The sequence below is a fragment of the Spermophilus citellus genome (genome assembly GCF_964194105.1).
Source record: "Spermophilus citellus genome assembly, chromosome: 11".
In the NCBI taxonomy this organism is placed as follows: domain Eukaryota; kingdom Metazoa; phylum Chordata; class Mammalia; order Rodentia; family Sciuridae; genus Spermophilus; species Spermophilus citellus.
Window position 1 is genome coordinate 64,682,207 of NC_138192.1, and position 27,707 is coordinate 64,709,913.

A 27,707-nucleotide genomic window follows, 5' to 3' on the forward strand; every position below is an offset into this window, starting at 1 on the left:
TCCCCTCCTTCCACAGCCCTGGGCCAGGGCACATCCTCTCCATCCTCAGAGAGTCCTCTGCTTCCCCAGGCCAAGCTTCCTACAGTGCTCAGAATTATTGTAAGAGGAGGGTGGGGCGCTTGATTATGCTTCTCTACCACTCCAACACCTAACTCCATTTCTGTTAATAAAGGAGAAATTCTAGACTTCCTGCCACTCACTTTCTATTCAAGGTGTTGGCAACATTCCCAATCTCTGTCTCACCTCTGTCCTCCACACCCACCACCTCTACTCCAGTCACCTCAAGTCTTGGTCAATTAAAGGCTGAACACCAGCTTCAAACCAAGGGGCCCTCAGGCTTTTTTTTTTTTTTTTTTTTTTTTTGGATTTCAAGCTTTCCTACACCTCTGGGGCTCTTCTTGATACCTGATGAACAGCAGTAGTTCCACCTCACCCATGTGAAATTATCCTTGTCTTTAAAGTTAGGGTATGTCTCCTCCCTGAAAGCTACCCTGGTGGTCTCCTCACATCAAGGTTAACACAGCTTTCCTTAGGTTTCTCACGGAATGCCAGATAAAAACATTCACTTTATTCTGTTGGAAATTATAGTTGTTCTGTCTACTTCTGTTGACCTGTCTTGCTTTTCTGTGCCACCTTTCAAGATCTGGGGTGTAGTCAAAATAATAAGGAAAACTTGCAGGGAACAGAAAACCAAGGGGTAGGAAATAAAAATGTATTGAATATTTACAACCAGGGAAACTGGGTATATTTCCAAAATATTTATTTTCATTTAGCAACAGTCATACCACAAGCTAGATTTAATTTCATATTTATATTACAATCATATGTTTTAATGCACGTTGAAACAAATTAGAAATCTACTGAATGAAAGAAACTGTTTAACCAACTGTTTAGGAAGAGGTACTGTACAAAATGGGTATAGAAAGAAACACTTCTTGTTCTAATATCCATAGAATGTTCTTCCTTAAAAACAAGTTGTCCAGACCCTGAGCTGTCTGTACCTTCTCATAGGATGTTGATGCCCTGAAAATCTTTAAGCTACCCAGACTTAGCCAACAGAGACTTTCAACCTGGGGCTCCCACTACAAATCAGGAAGAGTTGTGGACCAAACCTTGCACATAGGATGTTGATGCCCTGAAAATCTTTAAGCTACCCAGACTTAGCCAACAGAGACTTTCAACCTGGGGCTCCCACTACAAATCAGGAAGAGTTGTGGACCAAACCTTGCACACAAACACTGTCTTCGAAAAAAGGGAATTTGAACAATGTAAGATTATCCATGTCATAGTAATCATTATAAAAAGGAATGAATCATGGTGGGTTACATGCTCAGAATATGGTGGGGTCTTTTCTCCTTAGTTTTAAATGTGGTATTAAATACATTTAAGCTTTTTTCTAGTAGTTAGGATTTTGAGATGCAAAGAAAGATTAATATTTGTTCAGTGACAATTCTGTTCTAGGCAGAAGACCAACTCTTTCACTTATTTTACAGGTTGAGCATTCTTACTCCAAAATTCAAATCCAAAACTTTTTGAGCACTGACATGACACCACAAGTAGAAAACTCCTCGCCTTGTGCGATGGGTCAAAGTCAAAACACAAGTGCACTAAATACATCGTACAAAAGTCTTCATACTAAGTGTATAAGGCGTACATGAAGCACAAATAAATTTTATGTTTAGATTTGGTCACATTCCCAAGATATCTCATTACACGTGAAAATATTTCAGAATCTGAAAATATCTAAAATACTTCTGGTTCTGAGCACTTCGGATAAGGGATACTCAACCTGAATTTGATTCCAGATCACAACCTATCCATAAAAGCATCATTTGACCCATTTTATAGGCTATCCGATAAGTAGGCACTTGCTGATCACTGTGGTAGATAACATGGGCATCTGAAAATTATCAACACTGACCATGATGATTTTAAAAGCCAAGTGAGAAGTCTGAGAACATGACATGGTGTTAGCATTATACACAGCCACAGACATGCTGCTAAATAACGTCATAAGCCCTTGGAGAACAGAACTATTTAAGGTGGTGATACACACTAAATAAGTAAGAAAATAAGAAGCAGGGTTATTAGTGTGGCCCAATCCTGGAGGAGGCAATAGCTTAAATTTGGCTTGCAGATGGAGGCTGGGAAATGGGAAGACTCCTGAGGAGAGGTGGCAGGCAGAGCAAATGGTCCCCTCCGGTCACACTACAGGGAGCAAGGAAGGAGGCCTCAGTCTTCTGTCAGTGACAAAGAAAATTTGACCAAATTATATTTTTCTATTGTATGCATGTACAAAAAGGTAACAAGGTATCCCACTATTATGTATAATTATAATGCACCAACGAAAAAGAATTTTTTTTTTTTAAAGAACCTACAGGACTTGGAGACTAAGGGTCAGTAGAAAGTGTTCAATCATTGCTCTAAAGCTTCATACTGAGAAGAGTAAATTTGGGAAAATGACAGTTTGGGGAGGAAGGAGATAATGATGAGTTTGAGGTTCAAATGAAATATTCAAGTGGAAAATGTGTAGAGAATTGGAAAGAGTAGAGAACAGCCCTCTGAGAGGATGATCCTACAGAATAAACAGCCAAGAAAACAGAAATTAAGAGGGCAAAGAGTTGAGGAGAGGTGGACACCAGTTAAAGCAAACAAACAAAATTAGAGAAAATAAAGGGACATTTATGATTCCAGTTTAGTTTTAACTGAGAACATGTAGACAAAATACCAAGGGGTAAGGTGGCAAGAAAACAAGCAAAAGGGCCCTAAACTCTTCTGTCTAAAAAGGAATTTGCCTGAGGAGCCTGGATGGGAGAGATATTCTATCAAAAAAACGTTTATAATGACAATACACTTACAGTCACAGTTAAGCAGTATATACTTGGCTCGATTTCAGAGAATGAGGAAAATTAAGAATACTTGAGGGTCAAGGTAGAGTAGATTATTCCTTTCTGCTACCCACACCACTCCACCTCCTAAACTTGCTGGTTACCAGCACTGATGTCATCTTTTTGAACAGAAATGGGGAACAAAGTTGCAACAGCCTGGAGCAGTCATGAGATTCCCAGGTTTCTCATACACATTTCACAATTTAGAAGTTAACCAGAGCTTGTTGGCTTCTCTCATCAAGCATTCCTAGAAAATTTATCTGCTTTAAATCCACAGTTTCTGATCATTATCACTGTCACCAGTTTGGTCCTTATCCAGGTCTCCTGAGCTAAGCTGGGGACCTTCCACATAAGCTCCCACTGCCAGGTCCCCTCCTCTTCAGCATGGTGGCCTACACTTTCCAGTGCCATTAATCTCTGAGCGTGGGAGGCTGATTTTTCCCCATAACACCTGCCTGTTCACTATCCTTTTTTCTAACATTCTAGCACCTCTATGTTTTACTCCAAGCAGAGCATTTAAAAAATATTGTTTTCCTCTCCACTTTTTTTTTTTAAAGAATGTTCATGTTTTACTAATCCTTGGACTTGATGCATTTTTTTTTGGTATGGAACCAGGTGACTATTGTAAAGATTTTCCCAACTCTGTTAGATAACCCTTTAAAAGAGCCAAGCTTCTGGCCAGGGTTGTGGGGCTCAGTGGTAGAATGCTTGCCTAGCATGTATGAGGCACTGGGCTCAATCCCCGGCACCACATAAAAATAAATAAAGGTATTATGTCCCCCCAAAATAAATAAATAAATAATAAACGAGCCAAAGCCTCTGGCAGAGCCAAATCATTAGTTTCATCATTGCCTCCACCTGCCCCCAATTCAGCCTTATCAGGTCAATTTTAATTAAATTGTTGTTTTCTTAATTCTAAAATGTTTTTCTCTTTTTCAGAAGAATGAATTTAGAATTATCTTTTCTGAGAAGTCTCTGATACCCACTTTTCTAAAATCCCTAATTACATCCAGTTGATTTTTGAAGCACTAGAATGAGTCACTTTCCCATAAGGTCTTGTCACTTCCATGTCACCAGCTAGCTATTCTTTATTGGAAGCAATTAAGTCCAGAACAGGAATGCCCTCTTTTATTTTCTCTATATTCTAAGACACAAAATTGTCAACAAGTCAAATCTGGTATTTATTAGATTCTATGTTAAATGGGATGAAGCTTCTAGCAGATTCTAAGATAGTCTCCCCTATTATTCTATGTCTTGGCTCTGTACATGCATATTAAAAAAAACTATTATCAGAGTTTAATATCCAACCCGGGACTTCTGCAAAAGCCTCTCTTTGCAGATGACAGGAGGGAGTGAGGGTGGCAAACAGTTATTGCTGATACTGACACTAGCAAAGAGAGTTAATATCTATACATGTGCAAAAAAATCATAGACATTGAAGAGGCAAACAAAAAAGGAAGCAATATTCTAGAAAAAAAAGGATAAAATGTTCTACTATGCTTGGAATATAATGATTTGATAAAAAATTGCTGGCTTGATTTTTCAAGTACGTAGTTACTTTATATAAAACATCACATTACTGTGTTATTTTATGGTTAGTTAACTGTCTCCTTGATGTCATCACTCACCTTACATAATTCAAAACCAGCTGAGAGACAATCAATCTTTTGAAATCCTCTCCCCCTTCTCTTATACCTCAGGAGTTTGAGAGTTAGTTAGCTTCATTCTTTTGTTTCTTACGAAGTTACATTTTTAGTTCCTTAGACTTTATGGCGCTATAGCTACCTGTAATTATGCTGCAGAAGCATAAGACGACGCCAGTGAAAGGCCAGCAGCAGACAAGATAGCAAAAGGCCTATTTGTGGTTTTGAACAGCTGCAATAGGGCAGGGAGTGCTTGGCAGGGTTCCTGTTGCCTCTGGCCAGGCACAACAAAACCCAAAAGCTGGACTTGCTTTCAGAGCAGACCCCAGTGCAGGGCACTCACTCAATGCCCTGAAAGCCAAGGGCTGAAGCCCAAGTCCAAGAGGGATGATCAAAAAGGGGGACATGGGAAGGGAAGAGAGGGAAGGCTGAGAGTGATGGCTTTCTAGAAAGCTCTCCAGGACCTAAAGGGCCATCACCCTTTCTCTCTCAAAACAAAACAAAGCAAAACCACTATCACCTCCTTATAGAAGCCCAGATGTTACTTTTAGTTCCAGTTTGGAAATACTGCTCAAGTTATTTTTAAACTCCACCCAGCCCCACCCCCCCACCCCCCAAAAAAGGAAAGGAAAAGAAAAAGAAGAAAAGTAATGATCTGAATTGTACTCAGGACAGGACAGAAATGAGATGCTGTCAATATTTCAAAATGGGGATGTTTTGAAGGGAAAGATTCTCTAGTAATAGTCTTTATCTTCAATTATATAAAATTTCTTTTGTTCTGCTGTTATCTGTGTAGGCATTTATTGCTCAATGTGATTTGATGCGTTCAGTCTTTATACAATGATCTTTTGCACTATATGGTGCTTCTGGCTCCTTAGTTTAAATTAGTGCTTTCTTACTTAGTTGAGTTAATGTAATTGCAGCAAAATAGCACATTTATATTCTATTCATCAACTATATTAGCATATAATGCAAATTTACTTTGGAAGTTTATGCACATGCACACATTTCTTCGTAAGATTAAGGAAATGGAAGTAAGTTCTTATTCCCAAAGAGACAGGGTGAACAACTGGGACACAGAACTACAGGTGCTCATGAACAGTGACTAATGTTGTCCCAGCAGCAATTAAGAGTTTGACTCACATTGAGGATGAGCTTAGATGGTTAACTACCTTTCTCAGAAATAACAGCTGATAGACTGGCACCTAGAGGGGCTCTCATGAAAAAATGAGCACTCCTAAAAAGAATCTAAGCATAAAATAGTTTAAAATTCATGTTTTATCTCTCATACGCCCACAGAGTGAAATTCTAGTGAGAAAATGCTCCAATTTATTTTGTTACATAGGCATTCTGCTGATGGTAATATCAAGCAAGTGTCCAAGGACTTAAAACTTGGAAATCCATTTCCTTGTTGCAAATCTGAGCATTTACAGATTTGTCCTATGAAATTCTGCAATGACACAATTATTATCATCTATAATAGAATCAAGGAAATATTTAGCAGCTAAAACAAGAGAAACTATACTTACGGTTGACAGAGCTTCACCAGGTCCTGGTCAGTGGTGTTGGGGGGCAAGCCTCGGATGTAGAGGTTCGTTTTACTTAGCTGATCCCATCCTGAGTTGCTACTACTGCTACTGTTGTTATTACTGCTGGTGGTGCTGGGACTGGGAGGGGCCATGGGGTGCGCTGGGACCAGAGACTGCTGCAAAATAAAGGCCAGGAGTGTTCAGAGTGCTAAAGGTAAGGGATTCAAGCACCACTGAGGCAGTATGCACTCCAAAATAAAACCAAGGTATAAATACAGATTATCTTCAGTTACTTTGATGTTAAATTTTAATTTACATATTAAAGATCTCTTCATTCTACTGAAACCCACCTCTCTTCTTCAACAAGAAATAACAGGGTTTTACTCAGATAATTCTTTATGTGCACCTTAAATGTGACTACATTTATATAAAATTAATTTATTCACATTTTAAGGACGACATCTTCTAAGATTCAAACATTAATTTGCATGATGTCACATGATAATACCTTAATACACAGTAATTTAGAAATCACTAGAATTTTGAAAAGGTTTTCAAATTCTGAAGAACATTTGATTAAAAATTGCTGATCATTTTGTTAAGAGGACTCGAAAAAAAAAATTGGTCTTCAAGTGTAAGGAAGCTCGAATTTAATCTAGATCCTCAAAAAAGGATGACTTTGCCTTGTAGGACAGGCACATGGCTTCATTGAGACATCTGGGTAGGAGTCACAGGCATGCTGTCTCTAGTTCTGGCCACCCTTGTGAAATTTAACCCCTGAGAGAATGGTGTATAGTTGGAAACCTTCTAGGGCCTCATAGACATCACTCCAACTTTTACAAAGTAAAATCTTAGTGTGATTACTATCAGCAGCCACCTAGGAAGAATGCCTGAAGCTGTACCCAAACCAGAAAATTCTTTGTGAACCAATAGGATGAAACCACATTTCTCCAACCCGATGCCACATGTGTATTTTGAGGAAGTTAAATGGCTCAGCTTGAGATGGGAGCAAGCACAATGCAAAGTGTCCTTACAGCCACTGCTCAGCAATTTTACACTAGAATAGGATTTTTTTTTCACCTCACACCTTTTAAATAGGAAGCATACTAACCCAAGGGCATAACACATATTAATAGTTTGAATATATAAAATTAAAATTAATAGTTCAACAGAAATTTCAAATCTTGTATCTTGGCTTTTTACTACCATAGACAAGAAAACTAGACATAGAAAAGGCAAATTCCATCCCACAAGGAAAAATTTGTAAAGCAGACCACTTGTAATAAATAGCCTCCATTTACCTCGTTAATAACCTCAGTTACCTACTGCAGGGTCCTAGTTATCTACCTACTTTCTGCCATGATCAGCTTAATTCCACACTAACTCAATACACTGAGGTCTCAGTAATTTAGACATACAACCATTTCTTCTAGTCCTATACTTTCCACATTCTTCTTCTCACTGCCTAAGGTCCTTGCTAAAGATATCATGAGTCCAAGCACTATTTAAGGAGATGATTGTCTTTTTAGAAGGAGAGTATCAAAAAGGGATTACAAATAGTCAATGTGTATGTATGTCAGGATGAACTTGAACTAGGAATATCAGTGTTGCTTAGTTCCGAAATGAAAGCAGCCTGAGAATACATCTGAGCAATCTATTGAATTCACGCCTTTAATGAGCAGTTGAAATCATATGCTTTCCCCATATTGCTGCCCTTTCTCTAAGGGCTAAAGGCTCTGCTTTCCAGATAAAACTAAGGACTAAGCCCTGTCCCTTGCTTTGCCCTGGGTGGCACCTCAGGCCCCAAGGTTTGCCACAAAGGTCTGTGATTCTTCCCTGAAGTCACCAAATTGCTACCTGCATTTATATAACCCTTCCCATTTCTCACATCATTAAGGTGCTGGGAAGTAGCACCCACATTGGCCTTCCTGCCCTAGCCTCTGTCTAACAGAGAGAACTTGTAGCTATAGGCAGAACCTGAAAAGACTGAATTTTCTCTCAAGTCTCCTTTGATTAGTTTCTGAGACCCTATCCCAGGGCACAAGACACATGGATATTCACAATTGAACCTAGGAGGTTGGCTGCAGCACTTGGTGGATGAAACAATCACTGGTATGAAGGGCTGGGAATGTAGCACAGAGGGAAAGCAATGGTCTCACATGTGCCAGAGCCTGTGTTAGATTCCCAGTACTGGAGGGAAAAATTACCTTGACACCAAGGAGAAGACCTGGAGAAGTTATTAAATACTTTTTACTAAGTCTCAAGAGAAGTTAAGTATGTGTCTTACTGTGCCTGACTTATTTCATTTAACAGGCCGATCTCTAGTCCCATCCATGTTGTTGGAAATGATAGGATTTCATTCTTTTTATAGCTGCCAGTACATGTAATACATTCTCTTTATCCTTTCATCAACTGATGGATATGTTGTTTGTTTCCATTTCTTAATCACTATGAATAGTCCTGCAACAAATATGGGAATGCAGGTGTCTTTTTGACACCTGTGTTGATTTCATAGAGGTGGAGAGTGGAATGGTGGTTTCCACCAGATGGGGAGAGTGTGGGTGAGGAAGAGATGGAAAAGATTTATCAATGGGTACTGACTTATAATTAGATAGGGGCAAGAAGTTCTGATGTTCTGTTGCCCAGTAGATTCTCTATTGATAACAATAATAAACTGTACAATTCAGAAACCTAGAAGAAAGTAATTTTGAAAGATTTTGCCATAAAGGGTTGGTAAATACTTGAGAAAAATATATTTAACCTGATTAAAAACGTTACATAACATTTGCGTATCAAAGCACCATGTTACCCCATTGATATGTACTACTTGCATGTTTTATGTATTGGTTAAAACTAAATTTAATAATAATTGACCTGATGCAGAATTTTTAGAAAGAATTAATTCTCCCATGACTTTTTAAAGGTATAGCACATACATCTGAACATTAATTAGAGTTAGCATGTTAGGAAGGCTTATCTTAAAACAGTGAAGAATTAAGCCCTCACTTCTGCACTGAAATGCAAATACTGACAGGTCTTTACAACTTGAGAACTTGATAAATTTAAAGCAATTATACTTTGTAGTTGAACTCTGTGCTTTGAGAAAACAAATGGTAAACTTAAACCCAACAATTTCAAACTTTTTTTTTTCATTGATGGGTGTTCTTTTATTTACTGACTCTCAAAATCCCTCAGCTGCACTGGGATTTGAAAAGACCCCTATGGATGAAGCTTAAACACATTCCATCAAATTAGGAAACCTGTGGCTAGATGGCCATAGTTAAATGCTCATTCATCCCCAAAGAGCCTAGGAGTCCATCTCAGCCTTCTCCAGCCTAATTTCCTTGGTTTAGGTCAAGTAAGCAGGCTACATTTTTGTTTCTCAGGCAGGTAAAATTAACAAGTTCAGTTTTCTTCATTTATCTGGGCTTAATTTGCAAGCCAAAACTGATAGAAAACAAAGTCAGTAAATAAATGTGAGTAAATGGATGACCCTTTGTATTCCCTGCTTGAGTGGTGTGACACTAGCAGGAAGAACATCTATTAGCACTTGGGAGGACTTCCTGTGTGAGGCAGTGCTCAGGGAGCACCTCCTATGTGGGGAGCAGTCAGGGAGGAAGGACTTGCGTGTGGATAGCACATACAGAGCACTATCCATAGAGAGCACTGGTGCTTCCATCCTGCCAGGAAGACCCCATAGTACCTGGCACCAAAAAATAGGATCAACAGCGGGCACAAGGCAACTGCACACAGGGTAATTCTATTTCCCTCTCTATCATATAACCCCCCATCCAGTGCCACACGGACTAATCTCTTCTGTATAAATAAAGTCCTTTATACGAAAAGCAAAATTAGCCACATGTAAACCAAAATAATATTAGTAATCAGGTACACTGTTGTAGACTTTTATTCAGCAAAGACAAAAAAACTGAAGACTTGTCATTTAAAATTCTATTGTGTCATTTCCTTCCTATTAAGGATAGGATTAAGAATAGGGCCGTAGGGGGCTGGGGTTATAGCTCAGTGGTAGAGCACTTGCCCAGCCTGTATGAGGCACTGGGTTCAATCCACAGCACCACATAAAAATAAAATAAAGGTATTATGTGTGGACATAACTTAAAAAAAAGAGAGAGATCAGTGCTCTAACCAATCTTATAGCTGAACTTGTCCTCCTCTTCCTTCCTTATTCAGCAACCCAAAAATTCCAGTTACATTTTAAAGGGAGAGAAACCTACGTTTAATTTCCTACGTTTAATTTTTTTAATGCCTTTTAATTTCCTTCAAGTCTTCTTTAAGGCTACCATTCTTACAGTTTCAGAAAGTTATAATCCCTACCTCTGTGGTCCCTGCAACACATACACACATATTACCACTGACACCACCACTGCCCCAAACAGCAGAGAAGGTTAACAGATCAACTATTTCTTTTAACCAGAAGCAAAATAACCACTGCAGTTGCTCCTAAGAGCAGAGAGAAGTATGGAACACTATCATGTTCACCAGGAAATAGTATAAGGTCAAGTCTGGCATGAACTGAACCCAATGTAAAGACTATTACACAGTACAGCAGCCTGGCTCTGCTCTAATTCCCACACCCTGGTTCATCTCCCTATGCTTTCATGATGCAAAATAAAAAAATAAATTAATAATTTCATGGAATTATCAAAAGAAGAATCACTCAAATGGGCCAATATAATCGGTCAGAATACTTTGTTTCTTTTACAAGGACAGGGAAAGAGAAATTCCTGTGCAAGGAACTGGAAAAACAAAATCAAGAGGTGGATGATGAATTGGTGAGAGCTGAGAAACTGGCCAGGAAGCCATTGCACTTCCTGGTAGGTCGGGGCATGAATGCCTGAGGGCCCAGAGCATCAAAGAGGAAGACCTGGGTACTGAAGAATGATAGTGCCTCTTTGCACACATCGTGTCTCACTTGTAGTGTAAAAGTGCGGGAAAGATCAATTAATCCTATTTGAAACAAGGATATTAAAGCTTAAATCACGTACTAATTAGTTCATGAAATGGGTTTTCAGACTTCCACTGTTCTTTACTTGGAAACAAACCTCACAGCCTCTCAAGATTATGAAACTAAGCAATAGACTATTAAATATTTTTGTTGGATTTAAGCCTGTCAAAAGAAAGGGATCCGTGTTATATTAGCTATTCTAATAAAATCTAAAAATAAACATTTCCCAATGGGCTTCATAATTAATTCTTCAAGATATCTATCAAAGCCAATCCTTGCATGTAAAACTGCAATCTCCGAATAGAAATTTCTTCACTTAAGTTCATGAATAAAGCATTATTGTCTTCAGCTTCAGATAAAAGAAATAAATATAAGACCTGCATTGTTAAATACAACACAACTGATTGAACACATGGAGACCATGCAGCAGATGTGAAAAGCAACTTAAACAAAAGGGAAAAGTCCTCAGGGATCAAAACAGCTTAGACAAGCTCTTTTGGGCAGAGGTAGAGATTATAAAGGAGGTGAATAGAAAAGGTAAAGAAATATTGAAAAACCATGGCATAAAGCACTCAATACAATGTGTGGTCTCTACGGTAAACTTTTCCTTCCAGATCCCACCAAAAAACTAGATTTCTTACCATTCAAATACACACACACACACACACACACACACACACACACACACGTGTCTATCTACATATTTTAAAGATATTTTAAAAAAATTTTTTTAGTTGTTGATGGACCTTTATTTTATTTATTTTTATGTGGTGCTGAGGATCGAACCCAGTGCCTCACGTGAGCTAAGCAAGTGCTCTGCCATTGTGCTATAGCCCCAGCCCCAAATATATTTTAAAGGCAGTTCTATGTATGCTCCTGCATGCAAAGAGACCTAGAGTTCTGTTGTTTCCTCCAGTGGTGGTTCTGAGAACCCCAGTGATTTGCTAAGATACCTCAAGGCCAGGAACCACAGCAAGGTCTGGTGCTATTTGTCCTTCTAGTTTTTGTAATAGGATTTCTGAGTGTGTGTGTGTGGGGGGGGGGAGATGGGCAAGAATTGAAAGTATTAAAGACAAACATCAAGAAGATACCAGATGGAAGACATTAGGTTATTCATTGGGAAAACAGGAGGGCCAAGAAAGAGAGAGGCCTAAGGCAATGGTTTCAAAATTTCCTTGCCAGGGAACACATTCATTAGGAAGAAAAAGCTTTTAACAGTGGGCTTCTAGCCTTATCTACTCTTAACCCCATATAATGGGGTGGGATGGTCCAGTTTCTAAAGATAGTAAGAGTTCAATCAGGGGCAGATAGGGAGGAGAGAGGCAAGGGACAAGGACAGGGATGAAAAGAGGGGACCGGATGGCTGAGTGAGCTGGCTGTTAAAGTCAAGTGGGTAAGAGAGAAAGGAATGGGAAATCTGCAAAGCCAGGTGGGTGTGGACAGTGGGAGAGGCTCCCACAGAGTTACAAATGGGAAACACCAGCTGGAGATTTCTCCAGGAAAGCCAGTGAAGGATCCATCTGGCTGGCTCAGAGGAAGCCCTGACAAGTCACTGTGTGGGAGTGGGGGTACCAGAAAGGTAAGAGGAAGAATCTAGAACACAAGATAGACCATGGACAAGTGTCACAGGTTATCACAGAGTCTCAGGGAGAAAAGAAAATTTCAAGATGATAAATGGGGTTGGGGAGGTGGCTCAGTGGTAGAACGCTTGCCTCAGATTTAAGGCCCTAGGTTTGTTATCTGGCACCACTAAATAATTAAGCAAGCAAACAAATTCACATGATAAATAAGGAGGATTACTTGTGGGGAAAATAAAACTAGTAAAACTCTCCCCCCCACTCTACAAAACCAAAAATTTCTAAACAGAAAAAAAAAAAAAATCAGAAAAAAGTTCCACCTCGTCGAGAAACTGGAATATCATCTCTGGCAGTTCAGTTTCTCCTGTGTGAAATGAGCAAGTGAGACTAAGTTCCTTTCCAGCTGCAAAAGTGTCTGGCTGGATGCTTCTTGGGGGCTCCAGCTGAAGCACATCAAGACAGAACCCAGCAGGTCCTTGTGCACTCATACCTGTCTGCAGTCAGAAAAATGAAAGAGGTTACATAGCAGATCCCAAGAATGACTTCCACTATCACCTTGCAGCTTAAGACGGAAGAACCTACACCCCTAAGACCAGCACTGATTCTCTAAGGAAACAGTCTAAATATATACACTACACAAAAATTACAAGAAAGCCTCAAGGAACAAATTTAAAACAAAGAGTAACATTCAGAGCTTCACAAACTGGAGCTGGCAGCCTGGCATCTCTGTGTCTCAACATGTAATTAGCATAAAAAGTTGCACCTCATATTTCTTCACTCACTTTTATATAAAAGAGCTTTGTAATAGCTCCAAAACCACCTTAAAAGAAAACTCAAAACAATAAGCAAATTACAACCCCCAAACCAGCTCTTAGAACATGGTAAACATAAAATCCCTCCCAAGTTCAGGTGTGAGGCTAATTATTCCTTGAATTCTGAATGCAGGTGTGAGTGCTCCTCTCCTGGTTCTGAGTCCCAAATGAGGAATTTACAGATCCACACCATTTTCTTCCTCAACAGAGCCTTGTGAAGGGGATAAGAGCAAACCCTTCCTTTCCTTTTTACTCAAAATAAATTGAAAAAAAAAAAGAAAGAAAGAAAGAAAACTTCCTAAGGGAAGTGAAACACTGCTTCTGCTGTGACAGTTCCGAACACCTCTGCAACATTCTGAATTTCCTGCCTCCCCCCAGCGGAGTTAGGATTACAGAGCTGACAACTTCCTCCCAGCTGTTTTCTAAAATCAATCTACAGTACAGTCTTCACTTAGTCTTTCTTGTAAGTAAAGAATTATTGCTGAGGTTGCAAAGTTCTGAGAGTGGAAATTACCCATTCTAAAATATACTTTCTCCACATTAAACAATACTTACAAAAAGCAGTTAAGCTTTAAGCTAGAAAAATTATAAACAAGCTACAAAAAAAAAAACTAAACAAATTTATTCAAGTCTATTTATTTTGGGTGCAGACGGTTTTGTGACTGAGTTTGCAGTTTTATGGGCTTCACAAATTGGCCCCTAGAGAGAAAAAAGCATTATCTGTACTTTAAGGAAACTGAACAAGTAGTATTTGAGATCTCCCCATTGTAATAAAACAAGGAACAAAATTTTAAAACAAACAAACAAACATGAAATCTTATCTGACAGTGTTGTAATTTATAAATAGACAAAGGAAAACATCAACAGGAAAGATTTTTTTAGTTAATACAATTCAAAAATTAATGTTTTCAACAACACATTTAAAATTCACATTTGTTTCTTATGGTGCATCTGGTACAATATGAACAATTATAGAAAATGACTGTTATAAGCATAGAGTAACTTTTTTTTTTATTAGTCTTCGCCTTTCTAGGTACATGTCTGTGCATGCAAAGAAATGGGAGTGGATGGTTGCTATATTGCCTAGGATGGTGATTTAAAATTTTTTATTTTATTTTTTGCCTGATACTACCTTAGAAATTAGCTTCTTGCCTGAGATCTCCACTTCAAAGTGGAAGGACTTACATGTACAGTCACAGACATATGGAAACAGAAGTTTGGTGAAACACCATTTTCCTTTACCATATGAAATGTATCTGGATATTATCTTTTCTAGTTTATTTTGTTAAAAAAAGAAATACTGGTAATGACTTAATTGACTAGCGAATCCCATTAACATTGCCACCTGCAGGATAAAATCAGTGGTCTGCAACCTGTATCAAGCTGATGTGCACATGATTGGCTTACAGTTTAAATGCAGATCTGACTCAGCCTTGAGGTTGGAGGGTGGATTTCTACCAACCTCCAGGCTTCGCTCTTGCTCAAGGCAGGACTCTGGTTTGGGGGACAGATTTAGGAAGGCCCCTCCAGCTTTTAAAAAGATGCAAGTTGCACTGTTCACAAAGTGAGATTAAAATGTTTGTTCCACTGATTTCCACCTAAGTATCTGATTAGAATAATGAAGCGCTGGAGCAGGAATGGACATCAGAGATCACGGGACCCAGTACTTTCTCCACCAGAAGAATAACAGAATCTTGAAGGATGGCAGGATGGCGAGTAGAGGAGGGAGCAGTAGTTTTACTTTTATCAAAGGGAGCCAAGCTTTAACAATGTTAAGAAACGACGACTGAATCTAACCCCTCACTTTTCAGGATACTTGGGGCCCAGAGAAGTCAAATAAGTCTTTCAAGGTCGTACAGCTTAGTAGCAGAGCTACTATGATCACCACTATGATCAAGCACGGGTCCTTGTCTGCTGAGAGGGTGGTGATTCAGGCCAAGCTTTCTTAATGAGTATTTAAGAAAATGAGCTGAATGGATATGGTAGTCTTGTTAAGATGTCACAAAAAAGCATATATTTTGTATAGCCTCTTTTACACCTCATATTTTATGATGTGTAAATATGAGGTGTAACACTTCTAGATGGCTTGCTCAGATCTCCATGCCTGTTAGAATCCAGTTTCTTGCTTTAAAAAAAGAAAAAATTCATACTGCCTATTTAAATTTATAATTCAAAACTCTTAAAAATATGAATGTCATTTGTTTCTATTTTTCATGTATTCACACTTAAAATTGTGAATAGCACACATGATGATCATTAACTGTAGTTTCTATCAGAAAATACAGAAATCAAACAGGGTAACTATAGCAGTTTGATACCTGTTGGAGAAGTACATTTGGGGTTTACTGATAACTTAACAGGCATCGATTAGAAACCCTTGAAGACATGCTGGAATCGCCCACCCATCCTCTAGTTTCCTTACACATGCCACAAATTCAGTCACTTGTGATTTCAGCCTATTTCCTTAAAAATAAAGTGGAAAGAGCTATAAGATTTTTCCTTTCATGTACTCTAGTGTTTGCTTTGGTCTTATAGCCTCACAATGCATACCTTACTTTACCACATAATCTTCACCCCTGCATTAATGTACATTCACAAGTATTCCATGCATCCTAATCTTGTACCAAAGTCAGTTTAGTAATAAATGATTTTTAATAATGGCACAATTTTTTAAAGCTTCACAAAAGCACCCCACTTTTTTCCAAAACAAAACAAAACAAAAAACTGGCATCAAATCAGCAACAACAATGTGATGAAATACGGGTAAGTTTTTCTCTAAGAAAAAATGATTTGCCTTCCGAAGTCCCCAAATCAACGTGAACCTTGATTCCTCAGCCCACTCTGGAGAACTGTTTCACATTTGACCTAATCATCTGCCCATTTTCAAAAGAACACACTTTTTCACAGGTCAGATCTCTCCTTAGTGATACTGCCTATTTGGGCTAAATATCTACTGCTAACAACCATTCTGAGTCTTTCCTCTCCTTCATGGAGTTGGCCTCTGTGCTAGTGTCTAATCACTTCAGTACGATGGTGTCAACCCTGGGACATGCAGGTGCCCTGGAAGCTAACCAAGACAAACGCAGGCTCATTTCTCTCTTCTCTTCCCCTCTTCTGAAGCAGATACACTGAGGTAGAACCTCACTCTGTCAAGCTGAATTTGTGAACAGGTTTCAAATTTTACATAACCCAGATGAGGCTTTCTTCTTTTAGTTTTAAATTTATTTCACAAGACTCTGTTTAGAGTAGGAATTCAGTGCTCAACAAGAAAAAAGGGAAGATATGAATCTTACTGAACACCTTCTCATTTTCTGTTGTTAGAGTTACTCATAAAGCATCAGATCATCTTTAGCAAAAAGAACTAAAAAGGTACACTGTTAAGCATTGAAAATGTCAGAGAGTTTCTTTTCCAGGAAATTTGGGTAATACAGAGTTCCAAATACCAGAATGGAGGCCCAGAACCTCTGTGTATTTAGGGGTTGGGTGTGGGGATCAGTGAGCAGCACAGCACTGGGTTCATATACTTGCATTTTCCTCATTTTTTTCTTTGACCATAGTTTCATGACATATCTTTTATCTTTGTTGCATCTAATCAAACATGTACTCATTCACTGCCTACTGCTATCCCAGCTGAACCTAATTCATTAGCAATGAGTACACAAAGTAGGTATCATAAATCTCTCTCTTTCCAAATGCACAGAGCCAGAAGACAACACCAACCCTCCTCATTTACATGGAAACACTTTGAAGAAAGTCATGTCTAAGAAATTTTGGCTTTTGGAAACTCCACAAGCAATGATCAGGGAAGGGGCCCAACTCTTTGCTCTTCCTCCACCTAACTCAAAGCAGCCAGTGTGATTTCCAGGACAGGTGAAGGGAAACCAGGCAGAGCCCTCACACTGAAGTGGGGAAAATGAAGGAGGGGATGAGAGAGTTTTAAAATTTCTATTTCTTTATAAAGACAACTTCAGATTCCTACAATTCAGTCTTTACAGACTTCTCTTACATTTTTTTTTTACTATATTTAATCTCAAAACAATACTCTCTGCCCAGTTTAAAAATTAGGGCATAGAGCAAAAGGAATGAATGAAAAGGAATGGTGGACATCCTTATTTTTAAAGACCAGAACAAGACAATAGTAACTTTCAGTGGGAAAAACAATTTAGGAAGGAGCAGAAAAGTTTCTTTTTCTATACCATGACCAGGAAGCTAGAGTAGCCCATTCATCAGCTCAAGGCAGAGGACACGGGCAGCCCTTTGGCTTTTCTTCCTTGCAGCCCAGTAGTTATTGTTTAAATTTAAATATCACAGGACACTTAGAAGATCTCCCATTACAAACCAAAACAAGACAAGACAGAAATTTAAAGGACAGTTCAATCCTGACTGGATATGTTTGTTAAGAGGTAATATGCAAATTATGAAGTCCAGAATTAACCCATAAAATCTTAGACACACTGGTTATCTCACTCGGTTCTCCCCAGAAATACATGCAGAACCTGTGCAGTACAACATTTCTATACTCGCTTACTGCAAACTCTAATCTTACTTTGCAATAATATCTGATGATCAGTTGCCCTAGAAATGGATAGAACAGGTGGGTATGTTTGGCTCTTTTGTTTGTCCATTTGTTGGGGCTATAACATTTATCTCTTTGCTGGCATCAAAATAATTTACACAGTCTTTAAAAATAATGAAATAAGCAAAATGCAAAGGGAAAAAAGTCAAGTCATGAAAATTCACAGGAGATTTTTTTTTTCACAGAGAACTGTGTCATTCATAGTACTAACTGCTAACATTGAGCATTTACTGGTTTTCGTACCAAATGTTTTGTATACATGCTTTTATTTAATCACAATAAGATAGGTATATTTATCACCATTTTATGGATAAGAAAAGGAGAGACTAAGAAATTCTCCCAAGGTCTCAAGAGGAGGTGGTAGTCTGATTGTAAAATAAAATCGGTCTGACAGCCTCTTCAGTAACTAAGTGGAAGAAAAATGGTAGTGAGCAGCACGCCATTTTGTTTCACTGTATTGGGGACCTTACTTGATACACGATTGCACTAATTAAGGCTTTTATAAAGACTTACTTTTGCTATGAAAAGTATAACTACATCATGGTTATTTAAAACCTTCCAATAAAACACAGCCAAAAGGTTTGGCTCAAGAAACTGGTTGCAAAACAGTAAAATGGAATGACATGTCCTTCCTTCCTTCCTCTTAATACCAACAGCACCACAGTGCCAGGAAAAAATGAATATTGCTAGAAAACATTTCAGGCAACCTGCTTTCCTTTAGATCTTCTCAATATGTGATATTTTAATCTCAACAAAAGGGTAACACTTTCTAATGTGGTCTTTCCACATTTGCATGAAAAACCAATCTCCTCCACCAGCCTGTAAGCATCTTGAGGACAAGGGGCAGTGCCCTACCTGGTCATCCTGCTCTGTAGTCCAGAGTCTGGACTTGTGTGTCTGTGAAGAACACAGACTGACATGCTGGAAGCCACACAACTGTGGCTGTGACTAAAATGCTGTGTGCTGAACAGCTCCAGGGTATAAGGAGGTAGGTGAAGTTGGCAAAGCTAGATAGTGGTGCAGGCTAGGTATCTCATAAAGGAGTTTGACATCTGGGGAGAAATGCATTAATTGTATCATGTTCCCAGCTGAAACAGGATCTTTACTTTCACAGGAAATTTATTATATTTCCTCTCCAGACTGAAGAGTCTCTGAACAATTTTCCACCTCCATGACAGGTGGACTTTTAAAATTCCTGGTTTAAGACTTCAAAACACCAGGGACACTAGACAAATTATGATTGATGGTGAGAATTATGATTCAGAAAAAATCGGAGTTCTAATAATCTTAATCTTATTGCCTTTGGATATATGGGATATGTGGGTATCTGACTTTTCAAAAAAGATTAATCAGAATTACTATAAGCCTTCGAGAAGATGTAATCACTTTGGGATCCTACTGCCTTTGGTAATGACCACATCTGGTCGGGCAGTTGTTATTCATTTTTGCCAGGATTCGCTTTATTAGAATTTCAATTGAAAAATGACACTTTCACTCCAATCCTTTTAATTGATTTTTAACCTTAGTGAAGTTTTTTAAAGGACTTAGTGGAATCATCTGAGTGGTTTGACAAAATTCTTTCAGAGGAACTGCACTCTAGCAGAGTTTCATAAAGTTCAAAAAAGCTACTCCTTGAAATGTACCACATCTCTTTAAAATGTCCTGTTAATAAGGATAGTTATCTTAATACAACTCAATATGATTGGTTTCTATCAGGAAACTTAAGATTTGCAGTTTACACAATAATTAAAACACTATAAACACATTAAGCTATTCTCTAATTAAAGATTACATATAAATGAAGAGAAAGTAGAAAGTGGCTATATTTGTTTTCTGTGAGGTCTGTAACAAGTTACCGTCAACTGGGTAGCTTAAAACAGAAGGAATTTGTTCTCTTCCATTCAAGGTCAAATTAAGGTGTTGGCAGGTCAACATCCCCTCTGAAAACTCTAGGGGAGAATTCTTCTGTACTTCTTCCCAAGATTCTGGTGGGTCCTGCTGTTCTCATCTTAAGAAGGCAAATTCCAACCTCTACCTATGTTTGCAAAGGTCTTCTGTTTCATCCTCTTGTTCAAAAGACAAGTTATAGGATTTAAGGTCCAACTTAAATCCAGTTGGATTTTATTTTAAAAATCCTTAATTAATTACACTTGCAACTAATGATGCTATTTCCAAATAATATCACATTCTAAAATTCTGGTTAGGAATGAATTTTGGATGGACTCTATTTAACCTATTGTAAAGGGTTGAATACAGGGTTTTTGTACAAGGTTATTTTGACTCTCCTAATCCTTTTTGAAAAAAATCTTAGCTGTGTAATCACAGGGCTTGCATGAATAATTTTTATTTTCACACAAGAACCCATTAAGTTGTAATACAAATTCTTTAACCCTATTTAAAGCCAGTGACAAATTGTGGCTCATCCAGTCATCTTATTCAAGTAAGATTTTTCTCTATGACAGGGAGATTGTGGGTGTTGTCAATTTTAAAAAGATTAAAGTGTCCTCAGAAAATAGCAGATGTCCTCCCAATTTATTTATAAAATTTTTCTAATTGTTACAATATAGAACATGTCTAGTCTTCCCTTCTTTTATCCAAATTTAAATCATTGAAGATAAACATCATCATCCAATGGTACTGCTCTAAACCTCCAAACAAATAACAATAACCAAATAACTTCTTTGGCCTGGAAGACTTTTAAGAACAAGGAGAGTCAAAAGGATGGATTCTGAAATCAGACTGCCTGAGTTCAGATGCCACCACGGCTTTTCCCTCAAAAGTGACTTTAGACAAATTATTTAACACCTCCAAACCTCATTCCATCATCTTTACAGTGAAAAACCATACCATTTATTCCAATCTTGCTCAGAGTTGATGTGAAGATTATATAAAGCTAACAACTATTGAACCCTCAGGAAAATGTCAAGCTTGTAGGAAGTGCTCGATGAGTGTTACCTACGCCCGAGTCCATCTTTCTCAATGCATCACTAAACTTGGCATCCAGATGGCTAGGAGGGTTCTGCCAGTGCAGGCACCACCAGTTCTAATCTTAAAACTGACCTATACATAAAGCGATTTCTCCATTCCCTCCCCTCCCCTCCTACTCTGAGGCACCTCTTCATAGACACATTAAAGGGGGGGAAAATGGAGAAAATTGCAGGGAAAAAGAAAAGACCCCTATGGGTTCAAAAATGTAAGATGATATGAAAGACAGGAAAAACCCAGGAAGCTGACTCCCCAGGAAAGGATCATGGTAAGGCTGGTCTATAGCAAACTGTCATAATTCCTGACCTTTATCACTTGGGTTAGTTTCATGAACTGAATTTCTAACCACACACACATATTTGGGTTAAAGTTCCTGTTTAAAATCCCCCACTTCCATTTTATGGCTGCTGTCACCTAAGACAGTGGAGATACCAGGAAGGGGATTTAAAGATGTGCATAAGTTCCATTGGTAGCAATTTGGTTTTATTATTCTCAAGCTTGGTGTAGATGATACAAAAGGCCATCCAATATACATCATTCACTATGATTATCAGAAGCAAGAAAGATACTCTCTTCCTCTAGTATAACAAATCTTTGTTCATAAGAGATTCAGAATTTAAGCTGACATTATCAGTTTGAAAAGTCCATCAAAAGACTAGGTTACCATTAAATACAATTTTTCTGTGGGGGAAAAATGCATTTTGACCTCAAACTTTCCATCTTGAAGAACAACTTTGGACTAGAACTTGTCTATATAGTAGGATGATTTCATTTGTTAATCTAAACACTATAATTTTATTAATATACTTAAAACTATGGTCTAACCAGCTAAATCAGTTTGTTGGCTAACATTTATTTATGATCAAACCAACTATTATGAACTGAATGTTTGTGTGTCCCCAAATTTCATATGCTCCAATTGAGATCGTCAATGAATTAGGAGGTGGGAGCTTTGGGAAGTACTTAGGTCATGAGAGTAGTGCCCTCATTAGAGGATCAGTGTCCTTATGAAACAGACACCTCTCCTGTCCCCACCCAGTCCTGTAGCTGTTGTGAAGATACTACAGTCCCACTAGGCACACCAAAAGAGGGACCTCACTAGAAGCCATCCATGCTGGGTTCACACAACTTATTTCCAGAACTGTGGGAAATAAATTCCTATTGCTGAGAAGCCACCTAATCTCTTTTGTTAGGTCAATGCAAACCAAGGCACTAAATACCCACATCTTTTCATACAATGAGTTATATTAAATTTCTCCCAGTATTTTTCACTGAAATGCAAGATTTTATGATTATTTATTCCTTTTAAACTCCCTTTTGTTAACTTGTGCTTATCTTCTGGCATGCTGGTATCTTTCTGAAAGCAAACTGATATTCTGCGTAGGTCATCATTCCTTCCAGCTAGATGTCATCTCAAGAATTGACAAGCATGTTTCCTATAAGGTACATAAGTTGCTGTTTGAAAAATCTGATCACTAGATATTCACTGTCTGTTTATCAAATCCTAAGACAGCCCCCATTCCTTATTTTCCTGGCTGCTTTGCCTACTAGCTACTCAAGAGACCCACATGGTATTATGGTTGTCTGTATCAAAGTTAAAATTTTCAAAATGTTATTAGCTGAGTAAATGGAGTTGGGGTGGTTGTAATGATGGGGAAAAAGCTGAAGTATGTGAGATTACATTATAGTAACTATTCTTTTTTATCTTAATACTTCTTTTTATAGACTAGGAGGGATGAAAAAGAACTGAGTAAATCTCTACATTTTAGCAAGAGTTTTTAATCACTAAGTACTGTTATTGTCCTAAAATACCAGTAGCAAGTTTAACTGGAAAGTTTTGTGGACAGAGGCTAAGCAAGAGCTGAGATAGTGCCAAGAGATGCTCACGGTTGTCTGGTTGCCACTTAGACTGGACAGTGGCCAGCCTGGTGGGGTGCATGTGTGTGGGGAGTCTCTGCAGTGGCATGGACCTTGGAATCTTTCTTCTCTGCTCTCAATAGCAATCTTGCCCACTGTGAGTATAGGAAAAGGGTCTACAGAAGAAAGAAATGGCAACTCACTCTCATCTGTCACTGTATTTGGGTTCTGAGAGTCTCAGAAACCTCTGTTTCCTGCCACATCTTCCCCACAGGACACACAGATCCTCCTACCCCATAACAAACATACAGTCCCCCACCCCCCCAGCAGTTACTTGAAAAATTACATCACAAATACTTAACAGGAAAAGAGGAAAAGAAAAAGCTTTTTCCTATCCTGGATTTCAAATAGTTTCATCTGGGTCCTGGGGTTTACGGCTGGCCCTGGCACCTCGGTTGACTCAGCATATTTACAGACTGATCCCAGAAACTGTTTTCTGCAGAAAACTCAGAATGGTTCTGGAGCATCACCCCAACTAGACTATATTTTGGCAGACCAAGGTTCCAAGGAACATGCTACTATTAGTATTTCTGATACCAACCTTAACAAAAGTATCCCAATTTTTCTTTGGATCTAATTTTGACTGAATTACTCATGAATCCTCTCATTATTTACTACAAGTTCATTTACGTTTTCTGTCCACATCACCTCTGGAATTAAAAGATCACTGCTTTATATGACTATTCATTCTTCATCAGTGAAAGATTCAAACAAGCAGAGCAACCACTCAGGAATATTTCACCTATTGGTCTTTAGCCTTTTGTGAGTTTCTAAATCATCTGCAGACCTTAAAATGTCCCCACCCCACCCCACAGTCTTGGGTATGCATGCTGTAGAGGGACCCAATAATATACAGTTTTGATGAGCACCCCAGGAGATGCAGGTGGTCCTGGGACCACACTTCAGGAAATACCACTGTTGTAAAGGGTAGAACCAACACAGCATGTCACTGAAACTCACAGACCTTGGTATCTCTTCTATACAAAGGTCCATCCCATGTTTTCTATAGCAAATCTGAATCCTTGGGGTGTTCTGTGCCCCTTGCAAAACAGCTTCCATCAAGTCCCTTGCTCTTCCAGATGACACTTGACCCCTTCATCAGTCAGTAGGAAAAGGCGTCTCCTTGTTCTAAAACTGCACACTCTCTCTGACCACACCCTCCAGATCCTCTTTTGCACCAGCTTATCCAAGCAATTTCTGCTTCCTTGATCTGACACTTCTAACCAACCCTCCCTCAGATGTGAGGCCTTGCAATTCCCCACTAATTGACATGTAGATAGTTCAATGTCCAGCTCTAGGTTAACAACTCTACATACTTCACTACATAAAAACAAATATAACCCTGCCTGCTGGGATGGCTTCCCCCAGAAAGGCCTTCTGCGGTGCCCCTGCTGCACAGTCACAAGACCTTTTTGCTTCTACTCAGACAGTCAATTGAACATGTGCTCACTTCACACATGTCTCAATGTGACTTTGTGGCAAAAATTTCAGAAAGTGGCTGTTTTGGAAAAACCAATGGCTTCATTATGGGCAGAAAGTACAGAGCACTTATGAATGCATTCCGTGACACATCGCACTGCCAGACGTGGATACATTCTTGCTGAAATAATGACTGATAACTATGCCTAATTTCACACACTGGATGTGTTTTTGGAAAGTTCAACCTGAGCAGATCCATGTATTAAACTCAGTAAGAAAAAGGATTTTAAAAGAAGCTCTAAGAATAAAATCAGCAAATACTATGCCCACAAAATATGCATAAAATATACCAACACTATGCTTCACGGAATTAGAGGCTCCAATACCGAGTCAGTAATGAGAAACACACCCAAACAAAAGGTTAGAGAGAAACTCAGTGATTAAGCAACAATTATGTATAAGGAGGAACCCTTTTGTAAAGGGAAATTACTAACTTAGCTGTTTTCTTTTAAAAAAGAAAATGCCATCTGAGATGTGTTTTTTAAATTCTGAAAAAAACATGAAGTTTGTTACTGTTGTTCTTTTGTTTTAAAGTGAAAGTTTAGAATAACAAACGTGAGACACCTGTAATGGAACATATGCATATATTTAAATTCTTGCATAAGACTCAAGAATCTTAAATTTTAATACCACTTCACATTCTTATAGAACTATAGCTCTAAAATACCTTTCAAAACAGAAATGGGCAAGACTTTCCCTGTTGTGAGCGGCTTACCCAATAAAAACAGGAACTCATGACCACTCCCAGAGGTAGCCAGATGCTTTAATGCATAGTAGTACAACCCATTGCCTTCTCAATACCAAGGGCTTGATTGCTTATCCACTACATGTGCACACACACCCAAAGTGAGATGTGTTGGATGAAGAGAATCGCATCAGAACATGGTTTTGACATAGGAAGGCATAGGAACAGAAGAAAAGGGAGATCTCAGAAATCATCTTCCTGGAAGAGACAGACCTTGAATTAAAGACCAGAGGGATGTGACCTTGAAGGTGGGAAGACAAAGTTCTGCAGCCACTTGTGATAGCCTTAAAAAAGTTGGGAGAAGTGGAAGGAAAGAGAATTCAGGGACCAGTGCAGAGCTCTTGGCTGTAAGGGTAGGTACGGACTTGAGCAAGGCAGAGAATATTCTCAGGGTCCTTGTGGGCTATGGTTGGAAGTAGATTCTTCCAGATCTATTTATATGTTTAAACTATTTTTGTAAAGGCATATGGTCTATCTTGTAAGTTAAAGACAACTACAAAACAGAAACTTGTTTATACCTCTTATACAACAGGGCATTACTATATCATGAGCATTATACTTCTACTATGGAAGCTAAGGTGGCCACAAGGCAGTCATTAAGTTTTCTGGCTTTTTTTCAGACTCACCAAGATGCTAAATTGATGAATTTTCTCTAAACTAAATGAATGTCTGGTACTAGATTGTTATGTGTTGAATTGTATCCCCTCAAAAAGACAGATTAAAGTTCTAACCTCTAGTATCTTAGAACATGGCCTTATTTTAAGACAGAGTCTTTACTGAGGTAATCAAACTAAAATGAGGCCTTAATCCAATATGACTAATATACCTATGTAAGGATATTTGGATAGAGACAGACACACAGAAAGAACGTGAGACTGTCATGTGAAGGCTTCAGTTATGTTGCCACAAGTCAACTAATTACCAGCAGCCAGGAGAGAAGCCCAAAGCAGACCTTGTCCCTGTATCTTCAGAGAGACTCTGGCCCCACCAGCACCAGGATCTCAAAATTCTAGCCACCAGTATTGCAAAAAATGTTTCCATTTCTGTTGTTAAAGAAACTCTGTGGAACTTTATGCATACCCAGCAACTAATACATAAGTAATTCAGTAGTTGACTTAGACCAGGTTGTTTTGGTAACTAGTAAAACACAAATTTTGCCAAGATAAATTACTTTTGCTCAAAGATTGTGATTTTTTATTGTTGTTGTTTTGTTTGTTTTGTTTTTGTTTTTCATGGCTCTCTTTCTCATTACTTCAGAATTAGGGACAAGTCTTATCCCTAAGCAAGACTCTGTCTCAAAAAATAATAAAAAGGACTGGAGATGTGGCTCAGTGGTTAAGCACCTCTAGGTTCAATCCCCAGTACCAATAAATAAATAAATAAATAGATAAATAAATAAATAAAAATAACCAAAGTAGAATTAATTACGTAGATACATGAAGAATGGCTTCCCAAATAGAACCAAACAAAATAACTATTTAGACAAAATTAGACTCCAAACCAAAACCTTTTGACCAAAGCTATACATTAGACCCACCTTCACATGGTTTGATTCTGTGCTTATCTTACACTGACTGGGCTAATAAGTATCATTATTATATGGTTTGGGTTTTGTTTTCTTTCAATTCCTTTTGTGCACCTTTTGGTAAAAAAGCCAACAAAGAAAGAAGGATACCATGGATCAGAGATCAGCCAACTTCTGCTCATAGCCAGCTTTTGTCCATAAAGTTTTATTGCAACATGGCCATGCTCACATTCCATCCATGGCTGCTTTAGAGTTGAGTTGCAAAGGTGTTGCTGAGTAACCATGATAGATTGTATGATATGCCAAGCCTAAAACATTTATTATCTGGCCCTTCACAGAAAAGCATTTGCTGACTCCAAGTATAGATAGTCCATGAAATGCATGAGTAATTCCTCTGTAAACCTTAGTGATTGTTTCCCCTGATTGCCAATAATCCCAACTCCACAAGTACTTCTTTCCAAGCCTACTTCATATGATTAACTAAAGGACAATGAAAGAGGAAAAGACTCTTAGAATCTGAAATATCTTCTTTGCTTGAACCCCTCTTAATGTTATCTAGTTTTTCTACATCATTTTTTAAAACCAGAACCAAATTTAGCAATAAACTAATGCTAAGAACATGGAAGGTATAGCTCCTTTTCTTCTCTACACTGCCTCCATACCTTAATAAGCAGTGTAATACAGTCAATTAAATATTAGGGTAACCCTAAGGGGGCAGCTGACACATGCATGCATGCATATGCATGTGAGTGAGCGTACACACACACACACACACACACACACACACACACACACACAATCAGCAGAGAATCTTATTTCTATCCTGGAATCAAATCAAATGTACCTGGGGGGAAAAAATCACCTAAATTCAGGTCAACTGGAGAATGACTTCTAGAGGTTAGATGTTTCCTTACTACTCAGTTCTTAAACATGTGAACCTTGTGGCATTCATTTATGCTTTATATGGTTCTTCATGTCCCTGTTCCATAGCCCCTATGAGATTGAAAGGTTGAGAACAGGATTACTGTTATTCTCTTCAGGAGCTAACACAGTGCTTGGACCAGA

At 38.4% G+C, this 27,707-nt stretch overlaps 2 protein-coding genes across 13 annotated transcripts in view; one reads left to right on the forward strand and one right to left on the reverse strand.

The window, feature by feature from the left end:
• LOC308631046 (uncharacterized protein) overlaps positions 1-27,707 on the forward strand; it is a 159,354-nt gene that overhangs the window by 127,826 nt on the left and 3,821 nt on the right. The window lies entirely within an intron of this gene.
• The window catches only part of RBMS1 (RNA binding motif single stranded interacting protein 1), a 214,373-nt gene that overhangs the window by 83,719 nt on the left and 102,947 nt on the right, over positions 1-27,707 (reverse strand). For 8 of the 11 annotated variants that reach the window (XR_014018103.1, XM_081261912.1, XM_081261907.1 and 5 more), the window contains exon 2: positions 6,061-6,236. Coding sequence is in view for 10 of the 11 variants with exons in the window: in XM_081261912.1 (XP_081118038.1) it covers positions 6,061-6,236 (176 nt within the window). In the remaining variant the exon portion in view is untranslated. The remainder of the gene's footprint in view (positions 1-6,060; positions 6,237-27,707) is intronic. The other 3 variants (XM_081261910.1, XM_081261914.1, XM_081261913.1) reach the window with 1 other exon arrangement.